The 25,482-nt window shown below is 43.6% G+C and overlaps 1 protein-coding gene across 1 annotated transcript in view; it reads right to left on the reverse strand.

The window, feature by feature from the left end:
- Positions 1-6,224: 6,224 nt before the first annotated feature.
- SLF2 (SMC5-SMC6 complex localization factor 2) overlaps positions 6,225-25,482 on the reverse strand; it is a 50,270-nt gene continuing 31,012 nt past the window's right edge. Inside the window, exons 10-20 of the mRNA XM_015420112.1 lie at positions 22,976-23,051; positions 19,584-19,722; positions 18,213-18,303; positions 17,384-17,560; positions 16,828-16,925; positions 16,637-16,721; positions 15,717-15,842; positions 13,865-13,942; positions 11,970-12,056; positions 8,745-8,813; positions 6,225-6,546 (exon numbers count right to left, since the gene is read on the reverse strand). Coding sequence (XP_015275598.1) covers positions 6,511-6,546; positions 8,745-8,813; positions 11,970-12,056; positions 13,865-13,942; positions 15,717-15,842; positions 16,637-16,721; positions 16,828-16,925; positions 17,384-17,560; positions 18,213-18,303; positions 19,584-19,722; positions 22,976-23,051 — 1,062 coding nt within the window. The 3' untranslated portion in view covers positions 6,225-6,510. The remainder of the gene's footprint in view (positions 6,547-8,744; positions 8,814-11,969; positions 12,057-13,864; positions 13,943-15,716; positions 15,843-16,636; positions 16,722-16,827; positions 16,926-17,383; positions 17,561-18,212; positions 18,304-19,583; positions 19,723-22,975; positions 23,052-25,482) is intronic.

Consider the following 25,482-nt stretch of genomic DNA (forward strand, 5'->3'; position numbering starts at 1 on the left):
CCGCTCTTCACAGAGTCAGATTAGAGCTGAGTAATGTTCTGAATAAAATCCTTATATTGATAATCGTCTCCCGCCTTTCAGTACATAAAATGTGCAAAACAAAGATTTGGTTTTTACATCCCACTTTTCTCTACCTTATTTATTTATTTATTTATTGGATTTATATCCCGCCCTCCCCAATGGGCTCAGGGCGGCTAACAAAAAGGCAAATGCCATAACAAACATTAAAACAGCATAAAAACAGTCATTAAACAAAGTGCATTGCTCTTGATGTTAAGTCTTATTAGTCCTTATTAGTCCAAGATGGGTTCAATTTGTCAACCTAATCTGACAGCATACGTTCTTCGGTCATCTAGGTGTCTTCCCCAGGCCAGCTCACCTCTAGATCTAATCCACCGTCGAAGATGGCGGCTCGGTGGTGCCACAATAGCGGCGGCGGCTCTTAAGCAAAGGCCTGGCTGAAGAGCTCTGTCTTACAGGCCCTGCGGAACTGCGCCAGGTCCCGCAGGGCCCAAATCTCCCCTGGGAGCTCATTCCACCAGACAGGAGTCGCCGCCGAGAAAGCCCTGGCCCTAGTTGCAGCCAACTTGATGTCCTTGGGGCCTGGAACCACCAGTAGGTGGTGTGCCCCCGACCATAGTGCTCTTGGGGGAACATATGGGGAAAGGCGGTCCCTTAGGTACGCTGGACCATGGCCATCAAGGGCTTTATAGGTAAGAACCAGCACTTTGAAGTGAATCCGGTATACTATAGGGAGCCAGTGCAGCGCCTTCAGCACATGCTGGATGTGGTCCCATCTAGTGAGACCCATCAACAGCCTGGCCACCGCATTCTGCACCAGCTGCAGCTTCCAGATTTGCGACAAAGGCAGCCCCATGTAGAGAGCATTACAGTAGTCCAACTTTGAGGTGACCGTTGCATGGATCACTGTGGCCAAGTCTTTGCGGTCAAGGTAAGGGACCAACTGCTGCGCCAGCCGAAGACGGTAAAAGGCTGACTTGGCAGTGGCTGCCACCTGGGCCTCCATTGATAAGGAGGAGTCCAGGAGCACTCCCAAAATCCTAACCCTCGACACTGGCACCAACGGCGCCCCATCTAAGGCCGGAAAAGGGAGCCCCAACCCTGAACCGCCCCGGCTTAGGCCCAGGACCTCCATCTTCGCCGGGTTTAGCTTCAACTGACTCAGTCTGAGCCAACCAGCCACAACTTGTAATGCCCAATGAAGGTCATCTGGGTCGGAGTTCGACCAGCCGCCCAGCATCAGATAGAGCTGGGTGTCATCCGCATATTGATGACACCCAAGCCAAAACTCCGGGCAATCTGGGCAAGGGGGCACACATAGATGTTAAATAACATTGGAGACAGCACCACCCCCTTAGGCACCCCTCACTCAAGAGGGTGCCTCTGGGACTGCTGTTCTCCTATCGCCACCCTTTGTCCCCGACCTTGCAGGAACGAGGCAAACCATTGAAGGGCGAGCACCTGAATCCCCAAGTCGGCGAGGCGGTGGGCCAGCAGCTGATGGTAGACCGTATCAAAAGCGGCCAACAGATCTAACAACAGCAATGCCGCCACACCACCTAGACCCAGATGCCTACGGAGGTCGTCAGGGCGACCAACGCTGTCTCCGTCCCATGACCCGGGCGAAAACCGGACTGGAAGGGATCTAGGACTGAAGCATCCTCCAGAAAGCCCTGTAGCTGTAGCACCACCGCCCTCTCTATAAGTTTGCCCAAATAGGGCAAATTGGACACTGGCTGATAGTTGGCCAATTCGGCCGGGTCCAAAGTTGACTTTTTCAGGAGGGGGCGGACCATCGCTTCCTTGAGTGCTCCGGGGAACCATCCCTCCAAAAGGGACTTGTTGATAATTTCCCACAGGGCACCTTGAAACCCCTCATGACCCGCTTTAATGAGCCAGGAGGGGCACGGATCAAGGTCGCATGTGGTTGGGCGCACAGATACAAGCAGTCTGTCAACTTCGTCCAGGCTGAGTGGGCTAAAGCAATCTAAACCCGGAACCGAAGGCATGCAAGGAGCCTCAAGTTCACTCACTGTCTCAATTGTGGCAGGGAGGTCACGGCGGAGCGCCAAGACTTTATCTGCAAAATAGCTCGCAAAAGCCTCACAGCCAATATCCAATTCCCTATCATTTCACCTGCCCTGAGGCAGGTCTGTCAGAGACCGAATCGTACTAAATAATTGGGCCGGGCGTGAGCTAGCAGATGCAACCGAGGCCGCATAGAAATCTTTCTTCACGGCCTTCACTGCCATCTCATAGGTTCTCATAAACGTCCTATAGGATGTTCTTGACGCTTCATCACGAGCACGCCGCCACTGTCTCTCTAGTCATCTCAGCCCTCGTTTCAGCTGCCGCAATTCCTGGGTATACCAGGGAGTGCACCTAGAGCAAGTGCGGAGAGGACGCCTGGGAGCGATCTTGTCGATGGCAGTGGAGAGCCGAACATGCCAGTCCTCCACTAGCTCGTCCAATGAACCGTCAGGGGGCCTTGGATCCCGCATCGCTATCCAGAGCCACAACGGGTCCATTTGACTCCGTGGGTGAGCATAAATCTGCTCGCCGCCCTCATAGGGTCGGGGTGGTACATTCAAACGGGCCTTCAAGGTCAGGTGGTTCGACCATGGCACTGCCTCAGCAGTTATCTGGTCCACCATCACCCCCGCCGCGAAGATCAGATCAAACATGTGACCGGCCCGATGCGTGGGGGCCGATACAAATTGCGAGAGCCCCAGTGCTGCCATGGACGACACTAGGTCCGTAGTCCAGCTGGAGGCCGCGTCCTCAGCATGGAAGTTGAAATCACCCAAGACAATCAGTTTAGGGTGGTCCAATGCCCAGCCTGCTACGGCCTCCAGCAGGGACAGCAGGCTATTGGCCGGTGGCGAACGACTCGGATGACCAGCGAGCACAGCATCGAGTGGCGGAAGAGGCGGAGCCATGAGAGGCGTGATAATGTGGTCGGCGCAGCGGAGCCGGTTGGACGTAGCCGGAGCTGCAGCCGACACAACGCTGCATCAGGATGGCCTGCCGAAGGGCACCGAAGAATTCGACACTCGAGGCCGCTGGAAGAAGCACACAAGATCGGCTAACCCTGCTGCCTGGGTGCTGGTAGGAAGCCCCGCCCCCTGTGTACTATGTGGCCTTAGGTAGGATAAAAATTGAATTTGGAACCTCTACGTAAACCGCTCAGAGACCCTTCAGGGTTAGGAGCGGTATATAAATCGAATGTATAAATAAATAAAAATAAATTAGGCGGTCGGTACACCAGCCAAATCGCCAAACTCTCCTCAGCCTCCACCATCACATTCCAAGCCCACGATCTCTACACTATGGAGCGCCTTGAAGGAGTAAGCCTCCCGAATGAAAAGCGCCACTCCTCCCCCCCCGCCCCCTAGTCCACGATTGGTAAAGGACCAATCAACCCAGCGGGGTCATTTGGGCGAGAGCCACTGTCTCTCCCTCCCTCGCCCAGGTCTCGGTCACGCACACCAGGTCGCCTGTTGTTCAGTCACAAAATCCCGAAGGATTGCGGTTTTGTTGTTAATGGACCTGGCGTTGCACAATACCAATGACGGAGGGGGGTTTTGAATCCTGGCCCCACTGCTAGCTAACCTTGGGATGGGTCGTAGGCTGGAAGGGCGCCGAGCCATTCTATATCTCTGCGTCCTTCCCTTCCTATGCTGCCTAGGCCCACCGCTAAACTTTCCCCTCCCCAAGAGCACCGGAATCTGCTGTTCGGACATCTTTGAATCACGTTGGCCGTCTCCGTTAAACTTCAGACTGCCAAACCAAAGACGACAGGAGAGTTCTACTGCTCCCGAACTGCTAGTAAAATACAAAGTGCTGTTATATACTTTGAGGAGTCTCAAAGTGGCTTACAATCACCTTCCCTTCCTCTCCCCACAACACTCACCTTGTGAGGTGGGTGGGGCTGAGAGAGTTCTGAGAGAACTGTGACTGGCCTAAGGTCACCCAGCAGACTTCACGTGGAGGAGGGGGGAATCAATCCCAGTTTTCCAGAATAGAGTCCGCTGCTCTTAACCACTACACCACGCTGGCTGGTATAGCAGCGAGCGTGATGTGGAGGGTAAGTAGGACCCAATTACGCTATATGATTTACACAAATTTATTTTAATCATGAAATATAACAGATAAGTAGCTTAGTTGTGGTAAAGTATATTCCAAACACAAAGGAAAAGTATGACTCACTCAAGGACTGCCTGAGTTCAAGCATTCTGATCAAATTGAGGCACTACCGAGCATAACACTCTGCCTTACCTAGTCTTGCGAAATATAACACCAAGTAATTTCAGCTTCCAATTTGATAATTTCTGTTCCCAAAAGCTGACACCCTGTGCTCTAAGCCCTCCCTTTCCTGCTCTTTTTATTTGGAAAGCTTCCTGCTATGAAAAAATAGCAGATGTGAGCACAAAGAAACTGCTGATGAGCCCATAATTCTGTGTTGTATGTGTGATTTTGAAATACACACATTAGATTATTTTACTCTTTTATTCTTGTACTTATTTCTGTTACATAAAAAGTGATTAAACTGGAAACTGTAGTTCCAAGCATGCTTGAATTGCAGTACAAATGGTATCACTTAACACAATACATATAATACAAACTGTCCATAGAAATAAGTGGTATGTTTTATGATTTTAATGTATAAATGTCACTGAGAAATCAAGTTATATACAAGAGGAGAGGGACAATTGAGAAGAGACAGTAACATGCAGCACTATGCATGGTGTTCTGCATATGCACCTGCATCTTTATGCCCCCCTTTCCCACTGCAGCTCCTTGCAAAGGACAACTCCTAGAGGGCCCTCCCAGCTGAAAACACTGCAGCTGGAAAGAAGAACAACTTCCTTAGGTGCAAGTAGAAGTACTTTCTACTCACACACAGGACTGTCTGGATCCTGGCCATGGAACACAGGGTCCGTAAAATGCATCCCATGTGCTTCTTTTAAACTGTTTGGTTGTAAGAAACCCATCCCCTTTGAGGTAGTTTTCCCCCACCCACTCCCACTTTGTGGTCAGTTTGGAATTACAGAAATTTTGAGAAGCACTGAAAATATGCAGACTTTTCATAGGCTTGGGCTACAGGGTACCTCCCACTGATAGCAACAGCAAAATTCCCACTGATGAACTGTACCCTTGGATAGATCTAAACAACATGAAGCATATTCATTTTATCAATCTGTTTTGCACACTGACACTTGAAATGGATAACAAATTTATTTAAAAACAATTAATGTAAAAAGTATCACCTGTATGTAAATATCAAACATTTTAGACTTATATTATCTCTACATAATTATATTTACATTTGTTATAGCTTCTAAAATTCTGTATGCACAGATATGGCAGTGCAAAGAGTTTAGAATATGAAATTGCACACAAAGTAAAATAGAGATTTAATTAGTCAATATACATCCAAGTCATTAACTAGCAGAAGACTGACAGACTTATGAAATATGAATATATAAATTGTATGTACATAGTCCATACTTTTTAGGGGCATGATACAACACAGTAGAATAAACTTGTTTTGAATAGACATTTATGTGTATTTTCACAAAACAGAGACTTTTGCCTACTTTCATATAACTTTGCTGCACAACAGAACTCCTCATACTTTATTTCCATGAATCATATTAATCTTTAAAAACATCTTAAAGTCAGACCCACAGTGTAATCCTAAACAGAGTTACACTCTTCTAAATTAAATAATTTCAGAAGGGTAGAACTCTTTAGCCTGCACTGTCTGTAACTGCAGTTTGTTTATTTCCCCTTTTGCTAACAGACCCTGGGATTAAGCCCCATTGATATCAATGGGAGTAGTTTTTAAGTGTATATAAAATTTTAGCTCAAACTTTTGACCTATCATCTTCTGCACACCTATCACTTTCACAGGTCCACCATGCCACCCTAAGAGCCATCACTAGGGAATATGATGTATGAAGGATCCCCAAATCACGCTGTCCACAGACATGAACTGAACCTTAGCAAGGCTCCGAAAGAAGGTTCTCCTCTTGATACCAAATCAAAAAACGTTACTTTTTCTAAAATTTATTTCACCATAGTCAACTTTACAGTGACATCCTTTGTCATTGCTATCATTTACAGGATTAGGAATTGAGTGAAAAGAACATTAAAATATACAGACTTTTACTTTGGGGGGGGGGGGGGGGGACGGGGGGGGGACAGCACCTTAGAGTCCAAGTCAGACTGGCTTGAGGACTCCTTTTACAATTAGAAAAGGGCTACTGGCCAAACATAATCTGCACTCTTAAACAAGCAGACCTAATCTTTATTATAAAAATTCCTTCTTTTAAAGAAATTGAAGGAAGAGCAAAGTAGAAGAACCCTAATGGCACACAAAGAAGTTAAGTTTTGATTACATGGTTTCTTCTTCCTGTTCTTACACTGCACTGTAGTTTTCAGTCACTGTTTCCTTGAGCATAGCATTTTGACAATCTTTCCATTTTAAGAATCGGGAATCCAAAAATCATGAATCTTCCCCTAATGTAGAATTTCCAAGAAGTAAAAAGAATAAAAATTGAGAGCATTCAGCAAAACAACAAAGTGACAACACTTTAACAGCTAAGCAGATAACTATATTTAATTGGCAGACTATGAGTTAAGGGCATACATTAATTTTTGAAGCTATTTTGGTTATAGTTCATAACCAATAAAAACAAAACAAAAACGTTTAAAAGATGGCTTTTACTTCTAAGGATGATAGCTTTCATACATAAAAGTTTACACTTCATTATCTCATAAGAACATAAGAGAAGCCAATGTTGGATCAGGCCAATGGCCCATCTAGTCCAACACTCTGTCATACATTGGCCAAAAATCTCAACTAGGGATGGGCACAAACCGCATTTTTGCAGTTTGGTTTGTGGCTGAAACATGAACTGGGAGGTTGGTTTTTGAACTAAACTGGTATATATGGGTTCGTGACCCCTGCTTTCTGCTCATCGCCACTTTTCACAGAGAGCAGAGAGAAGGAGTTTAGATGGCTTGGAGCTGAACCCAAGAAATCCCCTTTAAATAGCTAAGCCACATGGAGCAGTTTGCTCCATGCAGCTCAGCTGTTTAAAGGGGCTTTCCTGGCTATCAGCCACAGGGACTGAGTGCCCAAGAAAGTTCCTTTAAACAACTGAGTGTGGGAGCAGTTTGCCCCTTTAAACAGAAAGCCCCTTTAGAGCCCAAAACAGCTGAGCCATGGGAGCAGGCTGCCCCCCACAGCTCAGCTGTTTCCAATCTAAACAGATTGGATTGGGAGCAGTCTGCTCCTTCTACTTAGCTGTTTTGACAGCTTTCATGGGGAGGAGAAAGCAGGGGTTTAAGCTAGGGTTCCCAAGTACTTACCGTGATCCGGCGGGGGAAACATGCTCCCCGGCCGGACCATTCCTCCCTGTAACGCACCATGCCGTCGCCAGGAAGTGATGCTGGGTGACGCTCTGGCAATGGGACTGAAAACTCGATAGTACCATCGAGTTTCCAGCCCCATTGCCAGAGCGTCGCCCAGCATCACTTCCTGGCGATGGCATGGTGTGGCGCGTCTGTTGTCCCCGCAGGAATGATCCTGCGAGGACGTCTGTGTCCCCTGCCGAATCACGGTAAGTACTTGGGAAGCCTGGTTTAAGCCCCTGCTTTTTACTTCCCATAAACCTCCACAAACTGCCTCAAAAGTTCATGGAGGTTTGTGGCTAGGCTACAGTACACAAACTTCGGTCTGAGAACCACAAACTGTCCAAAATTTGTCATGAACAAAGTTTTGTGAGTCCATCCCTAATCACAACAGACTGCAAGTCAATCCAGATGGATGCATTATCTTGTCAATTGAATTGAGACCTAGGTTTCCTGTCTCATTACCAGTGCTGATTTCTCCATGCCTATCTCACCTAAATCCAATCATGTCTACTATTGTCATTTGCCTGCTAATGTAATTCAGCATCTGAAATCACTCCACTTTCCAATAAATAGAACAGAAGGACTCCCATTCTAGCTGTATCTGTAGAAGTGAGCAGTGACTCACGAAAGCTCATACCCTGCAACATATTTTGTTAGTCTTTAAGATGCTACTGGGCTCTTGCTCTTTTCTACTGCTACAGACAGACTAACAGGGCCACTCATCTTGATCTATGGTGAGTTTTTACTGCTAGAAGACGTTTCGAACTGTACCTTTCTAAATACACACCTAGCTTAAAAATTTAGATTTAAAAGCTTCTTATTTTGAGCTGTGCTTATATTTAAGAAAGGCAATTTCTTCCCTCTTCAGGTTACATGGCAAGACCTCTTTGCCTGTACTAGTTCAGGGCATAAGAACTAATCACATTCTTTTAGACTGCTTATGTGTTATATATTACAGGGCCTTGGAAATCACATTTTTACAATTTGCTTTTTCATAGCCATAGTTTTAAATACTTTTTGTTGTCTGGTTTCCATTTATTGGTAGAGTATACTTTTTCACTAAGCCAAGAATAAGATATTGAAGTTCTAAGTTCATGTATCACTATTAACAACCCCAGCTAACCAAATTCTAAATTGGCCAAACCACATAACCACCTACAAAAAAAGTAATCTTCATCTTATTCAAAACTCACAAAAATCCCCTTCAAGGCATCCGTGCCATTAAAATTAACTGAAAACTTGAAGAAATAACATGAGTACACAAAGCCATAGGGAAAGCTGACATAACTGCAGGATACCTGAGTAGGCCGAGAACTATGGATCATCTGTTGCCACTTGCTGTATGTTCTGGCAACTAAATCTTTTACCTAGAAAGGAAACATACAAATGTATTGGTACCTGCTGAGTGAAATGCTGAGTAGTTGGAACTGTTGATTTTTTTCCTTTTATATATATTTACTGTTGCTTATAAATTACATACATACAGTGAAGGAAGAAACAGAGTAATTGACAATGAATCACAAAAGGCAAATGGTGTGGCTTCCGGTTTATGGCGACACGCTGGCGGACGCATTTCCCGGACCTCCCGGGGATGTGATCTGCGCACCAGCGGAAAGGAGGGGGGGGCGACGGGTCACTACCCCCCCCCCGAGCCTTGGCAAAAGGCTCCTAGCCATAGGGCTTTGGATGGGTGGCCTCTTCGCCAGCGCAATGCTGGGGAATTGAGGCGCTCCTCCGCCCCAACGGTCCTACCGCTGAGTGTCCATATGGATTTAGAGCTGCTGACCAGGACAAGCGTCGGAGATCAAGCATTTTGAACATGTGCTGAGCGAGGTCGTATGACCAACAATGAACTGTGAGTCAGGTTAAAGCGAAATGAGAATTTAAAAAGAAAGCTACCCCCTGGGAACGGCGAAAAAAGCGAGCGGGGGAAGGGTCCCTCCCACACGCACGAACTAAACAACGAAATACTAAGGGGGGAGCAGAAGAAAAAGCATTGAAATCTGTTTTGAGAGACTTACCAGAGCGCGGATAAGAGTATGGGCGTATTTCAGGGACTTTAGCAAGTTTTCATAAAAGTAAACAATCCATGAAGATGGCGGGGAAGAGGGCAGAGAAAGACAAACTAGTAAAAGTGACACCAGCCGGGATCTTGAGCTCTCGACCGGAAGAGACCACTGAGTTTTCCAAAATGTTGGCAGAGTCCTTGTGCCCTCTGCTGGACCAGATGACTAATATTGAACATCAGCTGATGAATCTAAACCAGAATCTTGCAACTCAGCAGCTCCAACTGACTGAGACTTTAAAAATAACGGAGCAAACAGCCAAGAAGGTGAAGGAAATGGACGCCACCACTAAAAATGTCAAGAAAAAGATGCAAAAATTGGAAAAGAAACAAGCCTCGGAAGAATTGCAACTTTTACAGCTGCAAATGGAGAAAGAAAATTTGGTCCTACGGTTTCAAGGGGTCCTAGAATTAAAAGGTGAGAATCTAAAGCAACTCTTGAATGAAGCATTAGCCCCAGTTACAGATTTGAAAGCAGAGTATCTTGCAAGTGAAATGAATGTGGTCTATAGGTCCTATTCCGTGTACATCAAAAAGAATAATCTACCTGGGGAAATAGTGGCTAGATTCTCAAAGCGACATGTGAGGGATTCTATCCTGAAAGCAACTACAGGAACACCCTTGAAAATCGGGGACAACACCATCAGGATTCTAAAAGACATTCCATTTGAAATAAGACAAAAGAGAAAGAAATATAAAGATTTAATCCTTTTTCTTCAAACAAACAGCATTGTCTACAGATGGTTAATTCCAGAATGCGTCATTTTCAAACTACAAGATAAAAAAGAAAAGATTGATTTTGTTTTCAAAGCACGTGAGTTCCTGAGAGTGTAGCTGGGAGAGCCAGCCGGGGTCGAGAAGGAAAAAAAGACAGCAAATCCAGTGGCGAACTGGACTCGGTATCTTCTGACGAGGACTCTCTTTCCGATAAGGGGGCGATACTGTCCCTAGGTATTTAAGCAGTGATCAATAATTCAAAAGATGATTTCATTCTTAGCCCATCATATTTTTTCAGTGTGTTTACCAAATAACTGGTTTGTTAAAAAAAACCCTGAAAGCGAAGGGTTTAGTCCTACCCCACTCTTGATTTTAACTGAAATATAGTTTAGCCTACTGTTTAGCGCAGATATGAACTATATGACAACTCCAAGAGAGAGATAGCACTTGTAGGCAAAAGAATGTGGTGGAGTATTATACAATTCTTTGTGGAATTAAGAGCTTACTTATGCTACCCCCGCCTCGGATCTCCCAGTTAACATGAAATAAAGTCAACCTAGATGAAGCAAAGATCTCAGATCTCCTGGAATCTTTTAAAAGGTACACTAGAAGAATGTATGATCCCAAGCCAGATCAGATATTCTATAGAGTACTTTCAAAGCCACCAATAAGGCATGATAGACGTGAGAAAATGAAATGGGAGTAAGATGGCGGAACAAATTGCACCACTTCAAACTACAGGTGGAGGATCATGAATATTTACATTGTGGAATACTCCTCTATAGTAAAAACTTCCCTATAAACAAAAAGCCAGCACAACATACAAAGGGAGAGGGTAAGAGACTTTCCCCTGCTGTTCCAATTTTATATGTGCTTGGAGTTATTTGTGAAGAAATATTAAAAGGAATTCATCACCTACAATTTGAAGTGGTGCTTCGCATTTCCTCAATGCAAGAGCATTTAGTGTCAGTGGAAGGCACCCTGCACTGATGCCAACCAGTATCAGGAAGTATACTAACTGCTAGGAGGCTGGGCATTTTTCTCTTTTAGTGCCCAGTTCTACATGGCAAGGCAAGGCAATAATACATACTCTGTATGATTTAATATTGTCACCACATTAAAGTCAGAGAATGTGTTTGTAAATGAATCAAGAGTAATCAAGATTCCTACATGCCCTAGTCTTCTGAGTTGTCATGTGCCTCAGTATGTAGAAATATGTTTTCATCTCTCATCTCACTCTTGCCATTAGGATTTTAAATTTACCATTAAAATATAGAAGTGACACCATGACTTGAATAACCCAGGCAAGCCCCATCTCGTCAGATCTCAGAAGCTAAGCAGGGTCAACTCCGGCAAGTATTGGATGGGAGACCTCCTTGGAATACCAGCAGTAGGGAGGCAGGGGCAGGATTTATTCAGCCACCTCTCTGAATATCTTCCAGGCCTCCAGTAGGGGTCAGTCACCAGAGGTCACCATGACTTCCAGGTGCATGCACACACACACACAAAAAAAATGCAAAAAAAAAAAAACCATTTAAAAAAAGTGAATTAAGAGATGAGACAGGGAGCAGACCCAAAATCAGCACTTGGGTGGAAGAAAAGTACTTCCATGTTCTGACAGATTTTTAAAGAAAAGAAAACCTGTCAAACTTGCAACTATGTTGGGAAAGCAGCTGGAAAAAGAGTCCTCAGATAAATCCCACATCTCTTGGAGGGAAGGAAAATAGTACAAGAGACTCACCTTTGTTCTGTAAAACAGCCTGGCATCTTCTCTAATATCACACTTCACATGTTTTTCCAGAGTACCACTGAGTTTCAGCAGCCATTTCTAAAAATATACAATGCTCATTCAGTTATTTTAGTTATTTTTCCCAAAGACAAACAATGTGCTTCAGTGCAAGTTACCACTACACATTTCAGTATGTTCTTTCTTCTTTCAATGTTATGGCTTTATTGGCCATAGCCTTAAGCCTAACCACACTAATTAAAAATATCTCCCTTTTCCCTTCTAAGCCCACCGTAATTATTAAAAAATTAAATTTTATTTTATGTTGAATTACTAAAAGGACTCAATAATATTCCATCATTATCTCAACTCATCCTTCTTTAACAGGGATATCCGGCTTTCTCCATCTTCAATATTTAAATCAAGGGCATTTAAGGACAAAGTGACTCCTTCCCCACATTACAAAAGAAACAATGTTCAGAAAAAGGAACTCCTGCAAATTGGCCTTTAAATTCAGGTGATGGTACGGCATTTTATCAGCAGCCAAAAAAAATATTACAGTATCCAGGAACAGTCAAAAGTAGGAGTGTGCATTCAGGTCTACCCAAACCAAAAATATACCCAAAAAACACCTTATTGGTATTATTCAGGAATATTTCAGCATCCCAACTGTATCTGGGACTTTTTAGGAGAACCAGAGGAAACCCCCCCCCCCCCCAAATACCAAATATATTCAGGGATTACCAGCAAACCTAAAGAACAGCTGAGGGACAGGAGCAGATTGCTCCCGCTGCTCAGCTGCTTTTGGGCTTTCTTCTACAGTCCCTTTAAACAGGGTGTGTTTAAAGGGGCTGCAGAACAAAGCCCACAAAACAGTTTGGGAGGGCACTCTCCCCACCAGCTCAGCTGGGGTTCTTTTGGCCTGTTTGACCGAACTGCTGAAGAGAGCTCCAGCAGAGCCTGTGAGGAGAGTTCTCCCTGCAGGATCAGCTGCTTTGCAGGCTCTGTTGGGCAGTCTAGGCACACACCTAGTCAAAAGATTTTAAATATTCCACAAAGCTTGCCAAAGGTTCTAATCCATTATAGGTAATGGAACACACCCTTCCTGCTCGCAGATCTGTACTTCTAAAATCTAACTCTAATAACTGCTTTTTAACCAATGCTAACACTACTTCTGCTTTTTTACCATCAATGGTAAATGATAAAAGCCTAGTAGTTGTTCCAGTCTTTGATAAACCGACCTTACTCTGAAAGGATTCCTCTCGTAGTCTAAGGCAGAGCCTTCATCTATAATTAAATAGAATCTTAATCCTGAGTCTAAATGCATCTAACCAAGCTGCTGATTCCAGTGAAGAAATTGCAAATTCTTACCAAACAGCTATACACATTTAAGCAATCTGGTTATTTTCCTAACGAATTTTAACAGAAATGAATCAATATCCACAGAAATACCTTCTACCCAGACTCCAGTACATTAAAGTAGCATTTGGTTGATTTTCCCCTAAAAAGTCCTATACAGAATGAATAAATAGGGAGATAAGAGAGAACCTTTTTGATCACCTTGAAAGGTAGTAATAGAGTCCATGGTCTGCCTTCCAAACTACTTCTAATTTTAACTTTAGTACCTTGATATAATCTAGCCATGACAAATTCTTTCAATTTTAAACTTAAATAGGCTTCATATAGTTTTCCAATGACAGATATTAATTCAAAGTTGTTTTTCCCAAGAACAAATGAAGTGGCTCAGTATAAGTTACCACTACACATTTCAGTATGTTTTACCTTTTATTTGCTAAGCACTATGTGGTACCATCATAAGCCATGAATATTTAAGCACATTTCATAGCATGTACTTCTTCATGTAAAACAACCCCTTCACATGCATTTTATAACTTCAGCCAGTTACTCACCCTTTGATTAGAATATGCAGCCTCAGAACTGCTAGCTTCCCTGACCAAGTGAAGCAGAACATAGGTCAGATAGTAGGCCTAGGAAAAGACCCAAAAATATTTAGTACAGCACTTACTAGTTTGGATGCTGTTTCATGGGCAAAAAAAGAGCTTGTTACAAAAGGCTGTTCAGGACTCTCAAAGAACTGAAGCATGCCCAACAACATTATCTAATAATTCAGATTTAAGAGTTATCAAAGTGTGTTACCAGCACAAGATTTAAACATGCTGCTGCAAGCAGTCTGCTATCTGTCCTACCCTGTCAATTCACCACAAATCGACACATTGATTCACATATGACAGGATAAAGAAGAGAGACTCTGGATCACATACAAGCCACCCTCACTACTTGTTAATATTTTTATAGTATAAATAGGAAAAAATCAACAAAATTGCCTATATGAAATTATAGGACCGGGGGGGGGGGGGGGAGCGCGGCGCACACTCTATCTCACTGAGTAAATGGAGAGGAGGAGGAGGAGATTGGAGTCTCAGAGCGGCTTACAAACTCCTTTCCCTTCCCCTCCCCACAACAGACACCCTATGAGGTAGGTGGGGCTGAGGGAGCTCTGAGAGATCTGCTCTTTCCAGAACAGCTGTGACAGAACTATGGCTTGCCCAAGGTTATCCAGCAGCTGCAAGTGGAGGAGTGGGGAATCAAACCCAGTTCTCCCAGATTAGAGTCTGTGCACTTAACCACTAAACCAAACTCTTCTTAGTTTAAGAAGTCCCTGATATTTTTGTAAGTGTTGGGATTCAAATAATCATTTGAAAATATTTTATCAGTGGCATTATATCCTGCCTGTGTGGTATTCTTTGATTTATATAACTTATGTATATTGTGTACTGTTTTATGTGAGGTTTATGTTGTTTTATTTATATAATTAAAAGGCTATGTGACTGCATTCACTTTTTTCAGCACACAAATAGCACAAACAGGACCTATTCACGTAGGCACTTCCATGCATTCACACTAATGGTCGGAAACAATGCGCGAGACAAAGAGCCATTCCTGCACCTTGCCATGCATGCAGCTTGCGAACTGAAATCACCTGTGAACCAGTTCTCAACTAATTTCATGGTTTTAAGGCTAATTTTTCCAAAATACATTTATGTTTGACATGACTTCTGGGAGTAAAACAGTAGGCAGCAATATGGCTTTTCATTATTGTGGCTACCCAAAAAATACTTTTTTAGAAATCAAAACATTACTCTATTGAATCAAAAAGGAACTTAAGTCAGTAGGTTCAGTGGCAATGAACTGCACTGACAAAGACTGCCTGCCCCTTGCACTGTGAGTGGTCAAGAAGCAGGCTTACATGGTACAGGACTGCTCCATGCCTGTACTGTTAACACTGCCAGCAGACGAGCCAGCAGTTGTACCAGACTAGAAATCTAGGCAAAATACATGAGCTATGATGTTAAGAGTGAAAACATTGCTTGGGAAGAGTGAGTGAAGTACTGATCAGCAATGCAATGTCTGGATTTCACTTCTGGTACTAAGCAGGATCTAGAATGTGTGGTCAAGAAGGGCTGGTCCATGGGAGGAAGACTGGTCAGAAGAATTGGTACATTGGTAAAAACAACTGGAAGAGTTCCAGCTTGGACCTTGCATTGCACTCTCACCTTGCCTTGCCTGGGTTCTTCTTGCTGTCCATGCATCTCGATCTACCCCTAAGGTTATACAACTTTGGAGCCTTCTGATCTATGAGCATATATAATCCAAGTAACCGATCAACTACCTGCCCAGCTCCCAGCTATCCTTAACTGTGATTCTAGGGCCTCGCTTTCTGGAAATATTATCAGGCATTACCTGGGGCTCGAATTCAGAGAGAAGAGACTCTTTACTAAGATCATCTTGATGCATCTCTGTTTCTGCAATTTTCTTTAATAGATTGGAAGGCTTCATCTCCACCAGATCCTGGCACAGGAGTGCCATCTATTTAATCAAGGAAAAAAGGGAATACTATTAAAGAGGCTACAGCTCAGTCATGGATCACATGCCTTGTGTGCAGAAGGTCCTCCTAGGTTCACTTCTTGGCACCTCCAGTTAAAAGGATTTGGGCAGCAGATATTGGAAAAGATCTTTCCTTTCCTGAGAGCTGCTGCCAAAAAGAATAAACAATAGTGAACTCTATACACTAGTGATCTGACTCAAGATAAACTAGTTGGTTTACATATAGTCAACTGAATGCAGATTTTATTGGGGTTTTTTACAGCAGTGAAAAGAGCTTGCTTTGGCAATTTTCAAGACAAACCTAAACATAAATTTACAAAGTAGGATCTTTATTTATGCAGACTTCGAGCATCTGTGTGGCTCATCAGAATCCCAAGAATCACAGCTTTTAATTTAGTTCAGGGTACATTTGTATGAGGAATTAAGTCAAGCAACTTATTAGGTGGCACAGCAGGTACCAGGAAGAAGACAAGAGAAGAAACAGCAACAAACAAATAGTGGCAGCTTAGATAGAATTCAAAAAAAGATAGAAGCACACCCAGCAGACACTGAATGTTGGGAACCAGGACACTGTGGGAATAAAGGTTCCAGAGACAGGGACTGCAAGGGGAATAGTAGCAGCATGGGGGGAAAGGAGCCAAACCAGTGCAGACCTCCCTCCAAGGTGATGAATCTCCAGTGTAAATTTATTAAGAGACATGAGAGATAAAAAGCTTATTACTGATTTAACAAAAGTCTAGAAAGTTAATGTCTTGATAAAGTGATTTATACAGTACCTGTTGGTCCTTGCTACTGGGTATATTCACGTGATTTTTAAGAAGTTTTGAGATTACTACCAAGCTAAGATGTCGTCTTGCTTGTCTAAAAAATAAAAATTAAGCAATGATCTAATGTTCTGCAATGCTTTCTACATATATTTTGAAGTAACATACATTATAGTAAAAGCTGAATTATACTAAAAGCTTACCTCCCACGTGCTGTCCAATTGGGAACAAACTGAACCAACCACAAGAGGTCATGATGGTGGCTAGACAGGTCACTTATTGCCAGACACAACTTGGGCATCTTTTTAGAAAGGAAAAGAGTTCATCAGTGTAAACTGATGGCAATATCTAAAACCAGTTTCAGCATGTATTCAAATGATAACAGGTTACAAGTAAGAATCAGCAGTTTTTCCTCTTTAAACGACTTATGAAAGAATGCCCATATAACATGTTATGGCATGGTACTGCAAGTGTGTACATAATCATGTACACACTTATGGCAAAAGACAAAATTGGTGGACCACAGCTACAGATTAATATGTCCTCCCCATATGAAACAGCAGGTATTTCCAATCAATGTACTCAACATAACAAGAGTTCGTTAACAAATAAACTGAGCAAAAATGTAGCACATTTCTTATTGCCAAAGCAGCAATTCTACAAAACATGTAAGATACCGATTTCAAAATCTTCCATGGAGTGCTTATAAAATTAAACTCAATTATACACAGATTACACAAAAAGCATCAATAAACTAACCTCTGTATCCCAGTTTCTGATATTTTCCAGCAGTTTTATAATAAGGTGCTCCAAGTCCACTAGGGGATATTGTTTCAGCTCTTTTTCCAGACTCAGTTTAAACAAAAGCAGCAGCAACAGAAGTATTTCTTTATCTGTGTAACATTCTGGGCATATGCCTACACACAGTTGTAGAAACTTTAAAAAAAAGTAGATAAGTCCTTAGAAAAAGTTACCAATAGTAAACAGTAGCTTAAATACAGTTGTATACAGCAAGTCCAGACACTGATTCATCTACTGCAGACAAACTGCACTCAAACAATGTAACCATCTCACCATACTGGGTTCAGCTTCTGCTTATCACTAATAAGATCTTATTTCTCATTAAATTAAATCTTTTAAAAACTTTCGCTATCAAAGAGCTCTGTACTTTCTATTTTCCAGCTTGCAGCTCATTCTCTCTTTCGGCCAGTCTGTCAAAATCAATGTCATCTCTGATTTACATCTATTTATATGGATGTCAGCTAAAGGTACATGCAGCAAGGGAATACTTTGGGGATAACTGAAAGCTGCCAATTTTAATGGCAGAATTAAGGGTGTGGTTAAATCTGTCATACTGTAGACTATGCCCTCTATTTTTAAGTACATGAGATCAAGCTATTGTTAATAACTTTCTGCACAGGAGTTTTGCTATGTATTTCAGCAACCTCTTTAAAATAGCTCTGAAGCCAGATGAAGAAGAAAAAACACAAAATTTTAATTATCACCTGAAACTACCACATAAAGCAGAAGAACTTTTACACAGAGAAAAAAAGACTTTTCAAAATGGGACCAATGGAAGCATTGTTACCTTAGCCATGTTGCAAAGACTGTTTTGAACCAGGAAGAAAAAAGAAGGCAGATTTTCTGAGAAGTCTCCAGGTGCTTGCTTCCCCACAGTCCTGTACATTTCAGACCAAATGAAAAAGAACTATTTTATAGTAACTGTTTTTAATATATTATTCAGCTATAGCAAGACTAATTCAGCAGGTCTAATTCAACTATAGCAGGACTAGTTTCCAAGATGACTCCACTGATTTACATTTGTACAATATGATGGATCTTAACACGTACAGGCATAACGTTCCTTTATTTAGATTTAATCTACTTGATGTAATGGGTTCAGGGCAAAGAAAACAAAAACAAAGACAGATTCTGGACTACAGCATAAAATGCCTACTTAAATATAACACATTGTTAGCTAACCACCCAGTTACCATAAACACTGTCTGCTGTCTCAATGCAAGATGGCTTTATGCAACTACATAGAGGAGGACAACTAATTCACTTCTGGCACCTATGCATTTGATTTCACTTGAAGAACCCCACTGTAATAAATTATAAAGCAATGAATAAAATCAACCAAGAGAAAGAAACCTCATTTTTAAATACACAGGTGATAGAAAGTGAGGTTGCAACCAGCTCTGCTTCTTAACTGTCTGTTACACACATTCTGTACTAGTGTAGCATCCTGGAAGCAGCACTACACCTGAGACACACAACTCAGTAGAAAGTCAAATAGGTGATTCAAGGGTAGCAACCTTTCATTTAAATTGAAAAGTTGTTAAAGCAATCTTGGCTGCGGTCACACGGAGCATTAGGCACGCTAGAGAGACGGAAGATAGGCGGAGTTTCCGGGTGTGATCTCACCGCCACAACTGGGAAGCGTAGAGTTCCTGTGGCAAACCCGAGGCTTCCCGCCGAAGACGCGCGGTTAAAAACTAGTACCTCAGAGGTACTAGTTTCCGGAAACCACGGGGCAAGGGCAGGCGCCTGATCGTGTTTCCGGTGGTAGTTCCGGTGCCCGCCCATGCCCCCTCGTATAAAGGGTTTTTTTTTCAACTGTCCATGAGATGCGCACAAGCACCCAACGGGGCATGCGCACACTTTGGTGTCTGGAAAACAAAACACCCGTTTGCCGCACCGCTTCTTTGCCGCGGCGCAGGATTGTGGTGTGCTCAGCACCTCCCCCCTTCCACGGGACCTCCACGGTACGTCTGCTGGCGCAACCACGCGTTATTTTGCCCTGGGGCAAACAGCCATGCCTTCCCCCCACAATATCCGGCCCGTGTGACCGGGGCCCTTGTTTAATTTACAGAGGTTAATATTTTTTTACAGTTCATAACAAACCCAGGAAATGCACAAGGCGAAACAACATCATCAGCTACTATTTAACACTTACATAATATTATCCTTAGTAAAGGTAGGCTGAAAATGCAGCAGAGGAAATAGTGTGTTAAAAGGAACACCCATATTGATTAACACGGTTGCTATATCACATAGCGATGGAATCCATGACCTTGGTGGATCAGAAAACGATGCTGCAGAGAGAAAAAAATCTGAGTTCTTCACAGACCAGGTTCTAGACTGTGACCATGCTCCTTCAGTGTAGTACAGATTCTGCTTTAAGCAGTTTCTGAATGTAGGAGAGGAGGCTCAATGTAAGAAGTAATCAACAAAACATAACATGAGTATGGTACCATTTTTCAAATCTCAGCAATTATGGTTTGAAGACAAAGTGTATAAAATTTCCTGCCAATCTCATAGATCTACTTTATGCAAAGGAGAGAGATTAGCTCTGTTCACATTACAGTGAACATACACGCATCCTGCATACATGTTTGTAAGAGAGACAACATGCATTCAATACGTTGTCGAAGACTTTCACAGCCAGAGTTCATTAGTTGTTGTAGATTTTCTGGGTTGTATGGCTGTAGTCTTGGCATTGTAGGACCTGACGTTTTGCCGGCAGCTGTGACTGGCATCCTCAGAGGTATAGCGCAGAAAGATGGAGTACTCTCTGTGTCAAGGACACATATGGAGACTGTGTTGTTCTGAACACCTCAGGGTGATCTTGCTGGTACTTGGCCTGTGCAGCTCAGTGCACTGCAGGAGTACTATGTTCAAATGTCTTTGCCGCATTCCTAAGTTGCCTCCTCCTTGTAGCGTTGGTGTATCTTGTAGGAGTTCCCAGGCTGTGACATGCTAACAGAGGAGCTCTCCTAAAGAGGTTCTTTTGCAATCCATATCCAAAAGAACCTCCTCAGGAAAGCTCCTCAGCATGTCACAGCCTAGGAACTCCTACAAGATAAAGACTCAGCCCTACCCCACCTTCCTGAGTAGATATAAATTACCTGCCTACCATTCTTCTTCTCACATTGACACAGAGAGTACTCCATCTTTCTATGTTATACCTCTGAGGATGCCAGTCACAGTTGCCGGCGAAACATCCGGTCCTACAATGCCAAGACCACAGCCATACACCCTGGGAAATCTACAACAACCAACATGCATTCACTTTACAAACGAAAATGGGATAAATCTGGCGTTTAAATCACAAACTGAGCTGTACAGGTGCTGAAGGTAGCATGAGAATTACTCAGTGCACATATAAAGAAAAATTATGTACACAATGTACATGGATGGTACATGTGTTCACCATAACTTGTGAACAGGGCTAGTGACCCTCGGTGGAGTAATGGTCACTACAATAGTAGTGTAGAAAATACTTCTATTCTGTCTTAAGGGCTCACAGAAAATATACAGAAACAAGGAAGGTACTATGTAGAAACAAGGAGGGTACTCACATCTGCCTACAGGTTTCTGCCACCTACATTTTTCACCTGCCCCCCACCTCCTCCTGTCTGTCCTTGTCCTCTGCCTCTACTGCCACTGTATGACTTGCTCTTGTGCCAGCTCCACCCTTGCTGCCTCTAGAGTACTACCTTCGTTATCTCAGCTGCTGCTGGCTCCTACTGTCTCACTGCCTCACTCTCCCATGCCTCCTCTTTCTACCCACACTCGCCTGTCCAGCAGCACACCTCTTCCACCCTCCCCACCTTTGCCTCCTCTTTCCTTCCCAGCTGCCTCAGTTACCTGTTCACAAGGCTTGGGAGCATGAATGCTTGTACACTGTTCTTCTACATTTCCTGAGCAAGCACAGACAGAATTTCCTTATTTGGGGCCTTTTTGTAAGACCCCCCAGTTTTTTATGTTTCGGATTTTTCTACAAACCTGGGTTTTTCCCAAAGTTGTAGAAAGATCTCAGGAAGCTTCCCGATACTGAATGAGACCACAGGTCCATCAGTCAGTACTGTACTCAGACTAGCAGTGGCTCTCCAGGGTCTCATGCAGAGCCTTGTCACATCACCTATTTTCTGGTCCTTTTAAATGGAGATGGTAGGGACTGAAACTGGGACCTTCTGCATGCAAAGCAGAGGTTCTTCCACTGAGCCACAGCCCCTCCCTTCTCTATACATGGCCTTAATCTGTGGATCTAACAATATGCATTTTGGCCATGCTCAGAATTAGATATAACAAGTGGAGGACCCTCCAATAGTTACTCACCTTTTCCTACTTTCTTCTCTCTTTCCCATGCACCAGCCAGCCTTCCTTTATCTGCCCTCCTGTCTTCCCCTTTCCCGGCTTCCCTCCTCCTGGCAGCTCCACCAGGAAAACTGTGGCCAAGTTAAGGGGAACCGGCCCAGGCCCAGCTGCACAGTGGGAAACATGCAAGGACATGTGGAGAAGGGAACTCATTTTCCTTTGTATTCCCCTTCCCACATTATTTCCTCTTTTCCTATATCCTCATATTTCCCTGCTTCCTTCTCTCCTTCCCACTCACCAAGCAACCTGTCTTTTATCTGCCACCTGTCTTCAGCAATTATTATTTACTTAATTTCTACCCTGCCTTTTTCCACAATGGGACTCAAAAGCTCACATTAGTCTCCTGTCTTCCATTTTATCCTCACAGCAAGAACCCTGCAGTACATTAGTCTGAGATGGTGTGACTGGCCTAAGGCCACCCAGCAAGCTTCCATGGCAGAGTAGGGGAATTCAAACCTGGTTCTTCCAGATCCCACATTGAACCTCTAATTACTACACCACAGTGGCTGTCATAGGGCAGCAGCTGTAAATAGTAACGAGCAGCTGGGACTGAGTGAGTGTCCAGTGGTGTCAAGTTGCTTGGTAGTTGCTACCAGGCCTGGCCCTGATGAGTCACCCTCAAAGGCCAAAACAGTCCTTGAAAAGGCCATGACTCCTCCCCCTTCCTTTTACTGACAGAAACCAAGCTAGAAGACTGGCAACAATATTGTAGTTGCCTAGCAACCCCTAAAACACCACTAACACCTTCTTTCCTTAAAGCTACAGGCACTGCTTCTATTATTTAGGGTGTTTTAACTGCCCTATATATAGGATTCTCCTGGGAACCTGGGGCTTTTTCAGGTTTGTAGAAAGATCTGTATTGTTTGTTCTTGGCTCCAGTCTCTAGATTTAAGTATCCAGAGATTTGGCCATGTTTAAAATTAGACATATTGACCAAATATGAGTATTCCTTTAAAAATTTCTTTCCACCCCCTGTGTCTAAGCCCTCTACCTTCTCTGTAGCATAACAGAAAGTGTTAGAACAGGGTGTTAAAAAGCAGAAATTTTATCACTCGGATTGACTAAAATCCAATTAAACTAAAATCATTACCTTAAAAACAACTAAGCGCAGAGTTGGAAAAGAGAAGGTTTCTAACCTACAATTTTGGCAAAAGGATTATCTACTAAATTTTAATTTAGAATACTCACCATTTTTAATGGTTAATGCCATCAACATATCCAAAATCTTCTTTGAAACAAATCTGTCTGAATGCACTGACATCATCTATTGGAGAGAAAGGACAACAAACACAATTAGAGCTTGCAGTTATCTCTTAAGTACAGGGATACTAGATAATCACATAAAGAACTAATCACATGTGATACACTAGACTTTGAAGCAGGTCAACAAAATTATGACTATCATAGTTTCAGTAACAAGAATGAGCAATGTCCTTTTAATTCACATCTAAGGATACTCTTCTTAATTACCATCAGAGCAAAAAGAATGCAGTACTTTTCATTTAGGACTATCAAACTACAGGATATCCTGATATACTTTCCAAGGACAAAAATACCATGTTACATAATAATCACATGATAAACTAAGTATGCGAAGCAAAGGAAGGTACATATAGAATATGATAAGCCTTCAGAAATTTCACAATAAATCCTAAAGGACTGAATTGGTTGCCAAGCCCTTGAAGATATGGTGGTATTGTATGACAGAATTATACAGAAGCACTTCTGCCAGATATGCAAATATCAGAAGGTTTCATAAAGACTCCAGTCCAACAGAATAGTATGCATGGTGAAATTCCCCTGCTGGTCTGTCTCCTCTCAAAGCTTTGGGTTCCCCACACTTTCTCCCACTACTGCCTCCACAACTTCTAGCCTTCTGCACCTCCCCCAACACTGGTCCCTACATACTTCTCTTCCACTGCCATTTTCTTGTGCTAGCCTTTCCTCTATCACCTTTTCCCTCCTCACTGCCAGGAGGGTAAGAATTAACCAACTGTGGGAGGCAGGCACTGAGTGCCAGTGGTGTTTGGAGAGAGTCCAGCCCAGTTGCCCTCCCAGCTCAAATACCACAAGAATTCAATGCACACAAACCCCAGGTCTTTCAATATGGCAAAGACAGAACACACCATGAGGGAAGGGAGTTACAGCCTAGGATCAGCATAGGGGTAGTACATAAACACCTAGTATCTTTAAATGAAACTAAGTCCTCGAGGCCATCTCTCCTTATATATAATTGAATAGTGGGTGCCAAAGTTCTAAAATGCACTCCTTTAGTGTATGGACACTTGAACGGTCAGTCAGAAGACGCTGGCTGGGTTGACTGGCTGCTTTGTGCAGTCCCGCCCAGTGTTTCAAGGTCTTTTGCATATGGAAGCTGATTGGACTTCACTGCATTCCACACCTCAAACTCACCCCCCTCCCTGCAAGGCAGTTGGAATGTCAGTTGCATATGGAACCTTCAAGGTCTTTTGCATATGGAAGCTGATTGGACTTCACTCCATTCCACACCTCATACTCCCCCCCCCGCAAACAGTTGGAATGTCTGGTGGTGTGTAGGTCCCAGGATCATGTTTTAAAAGCTGCCTGGGGAGATGGGGACCTCAGACAGGTTACAGTGCCATAGACTCCACCCTCCAACCCAGCTATTTGCTCCTGGGGAACTATTGTTGCCAATCTTGGCCCAGCACCCATCAAACCATTCTCTTCAACCCCCTGCTGTGCAGCACACTTTCCCCTAGGGTTGCCAAACTCCAGGTGGGACCTGGAGATCTCCCACTGCTACAATTGATTTCCAGATGACAGAGATCAGTTTCCCCTGGAGAAAATGGCTGCTTTGGAGGGTAGACCCTATGACATTATACCTGCTGAGTCCTTCCGCCCCCCCACCCCGCCCAATGCTGCCCACTACAGAATCCACCCCCCAAAACTCCAGGTATTTCCCTCCTTAGAGCTGGCAACCCTACATTCCCCTCAATGCCTGTTGGTAGGCAACTAAGCTTGGTCCTGTCACCTACTTTGGCCTTTGGGAGAAAACACATTGGGGCCAGTCCTGATAGGGTTGCCAACTCCAGATGGGAAATTCCTGGAGATTTGAGGGATGGAGCCTGAAGAGGGTGAGGTTTGAGGAGGGATGGGACCTCAGACAGGTACACTGCCATAGACTCCACACTCCAAACCAGTCAGTCCCACATAGGGAACCATTGTTGCCAATCTCCAGGTGAGGGCTGGAGAGCACTCAGAATTACAACTGCTCTGCAGAAGGGAGGGCAGAAGTCAGCTGAAGTCAAAGGGGCAGATAATGGTAGGTTCATGGTTAGCTGGGAAGGAGATGGGGTTGCCAACTACATGCTGACAAATTCCTGGGGATTTGAGGGGTGGAGCCTGGAGAGGGTGGGGTTTGCAGAGGGGTGGGACCTCAGACAGGTAGAATGCCATAGACTACACCCTTCAAACCAGCCACTTTGTCCTGGGTAACAATTGCTGCCAATCTCCAGGTGAGGGCTACAGATCACTCACAATTACAACTGCTCTTCAGGTAGCAGAGATCAGTTCCTCTGGAGAAAACAGTGGACTCTGTCATTATACCCTGCTGAGGTCACCACAGCAAATTGACACTGTTTGCCCAAAGCCAGAGCACTCCCCCAGAGCCTCTTTCTAGATCCCGTTGTATTGCTTTCACAACGGGCTTTACTGCT

This window comes from Gekko japonicus, unplaced genomic scaffold, assembly GCF_001447785.1.
Source record: "Gekko japonicus isolate JY-2015 unplaced genomic scaffold, Gekko_japonicus_V1.1 scaffold29, whole genome shotgun sequence".
Lineage (NCBI taxonomy): Eukaryota > Metazoa > Chordata > Lepidosauria > Squamata > Gekkonidae > Gekko > Gekko japonicus.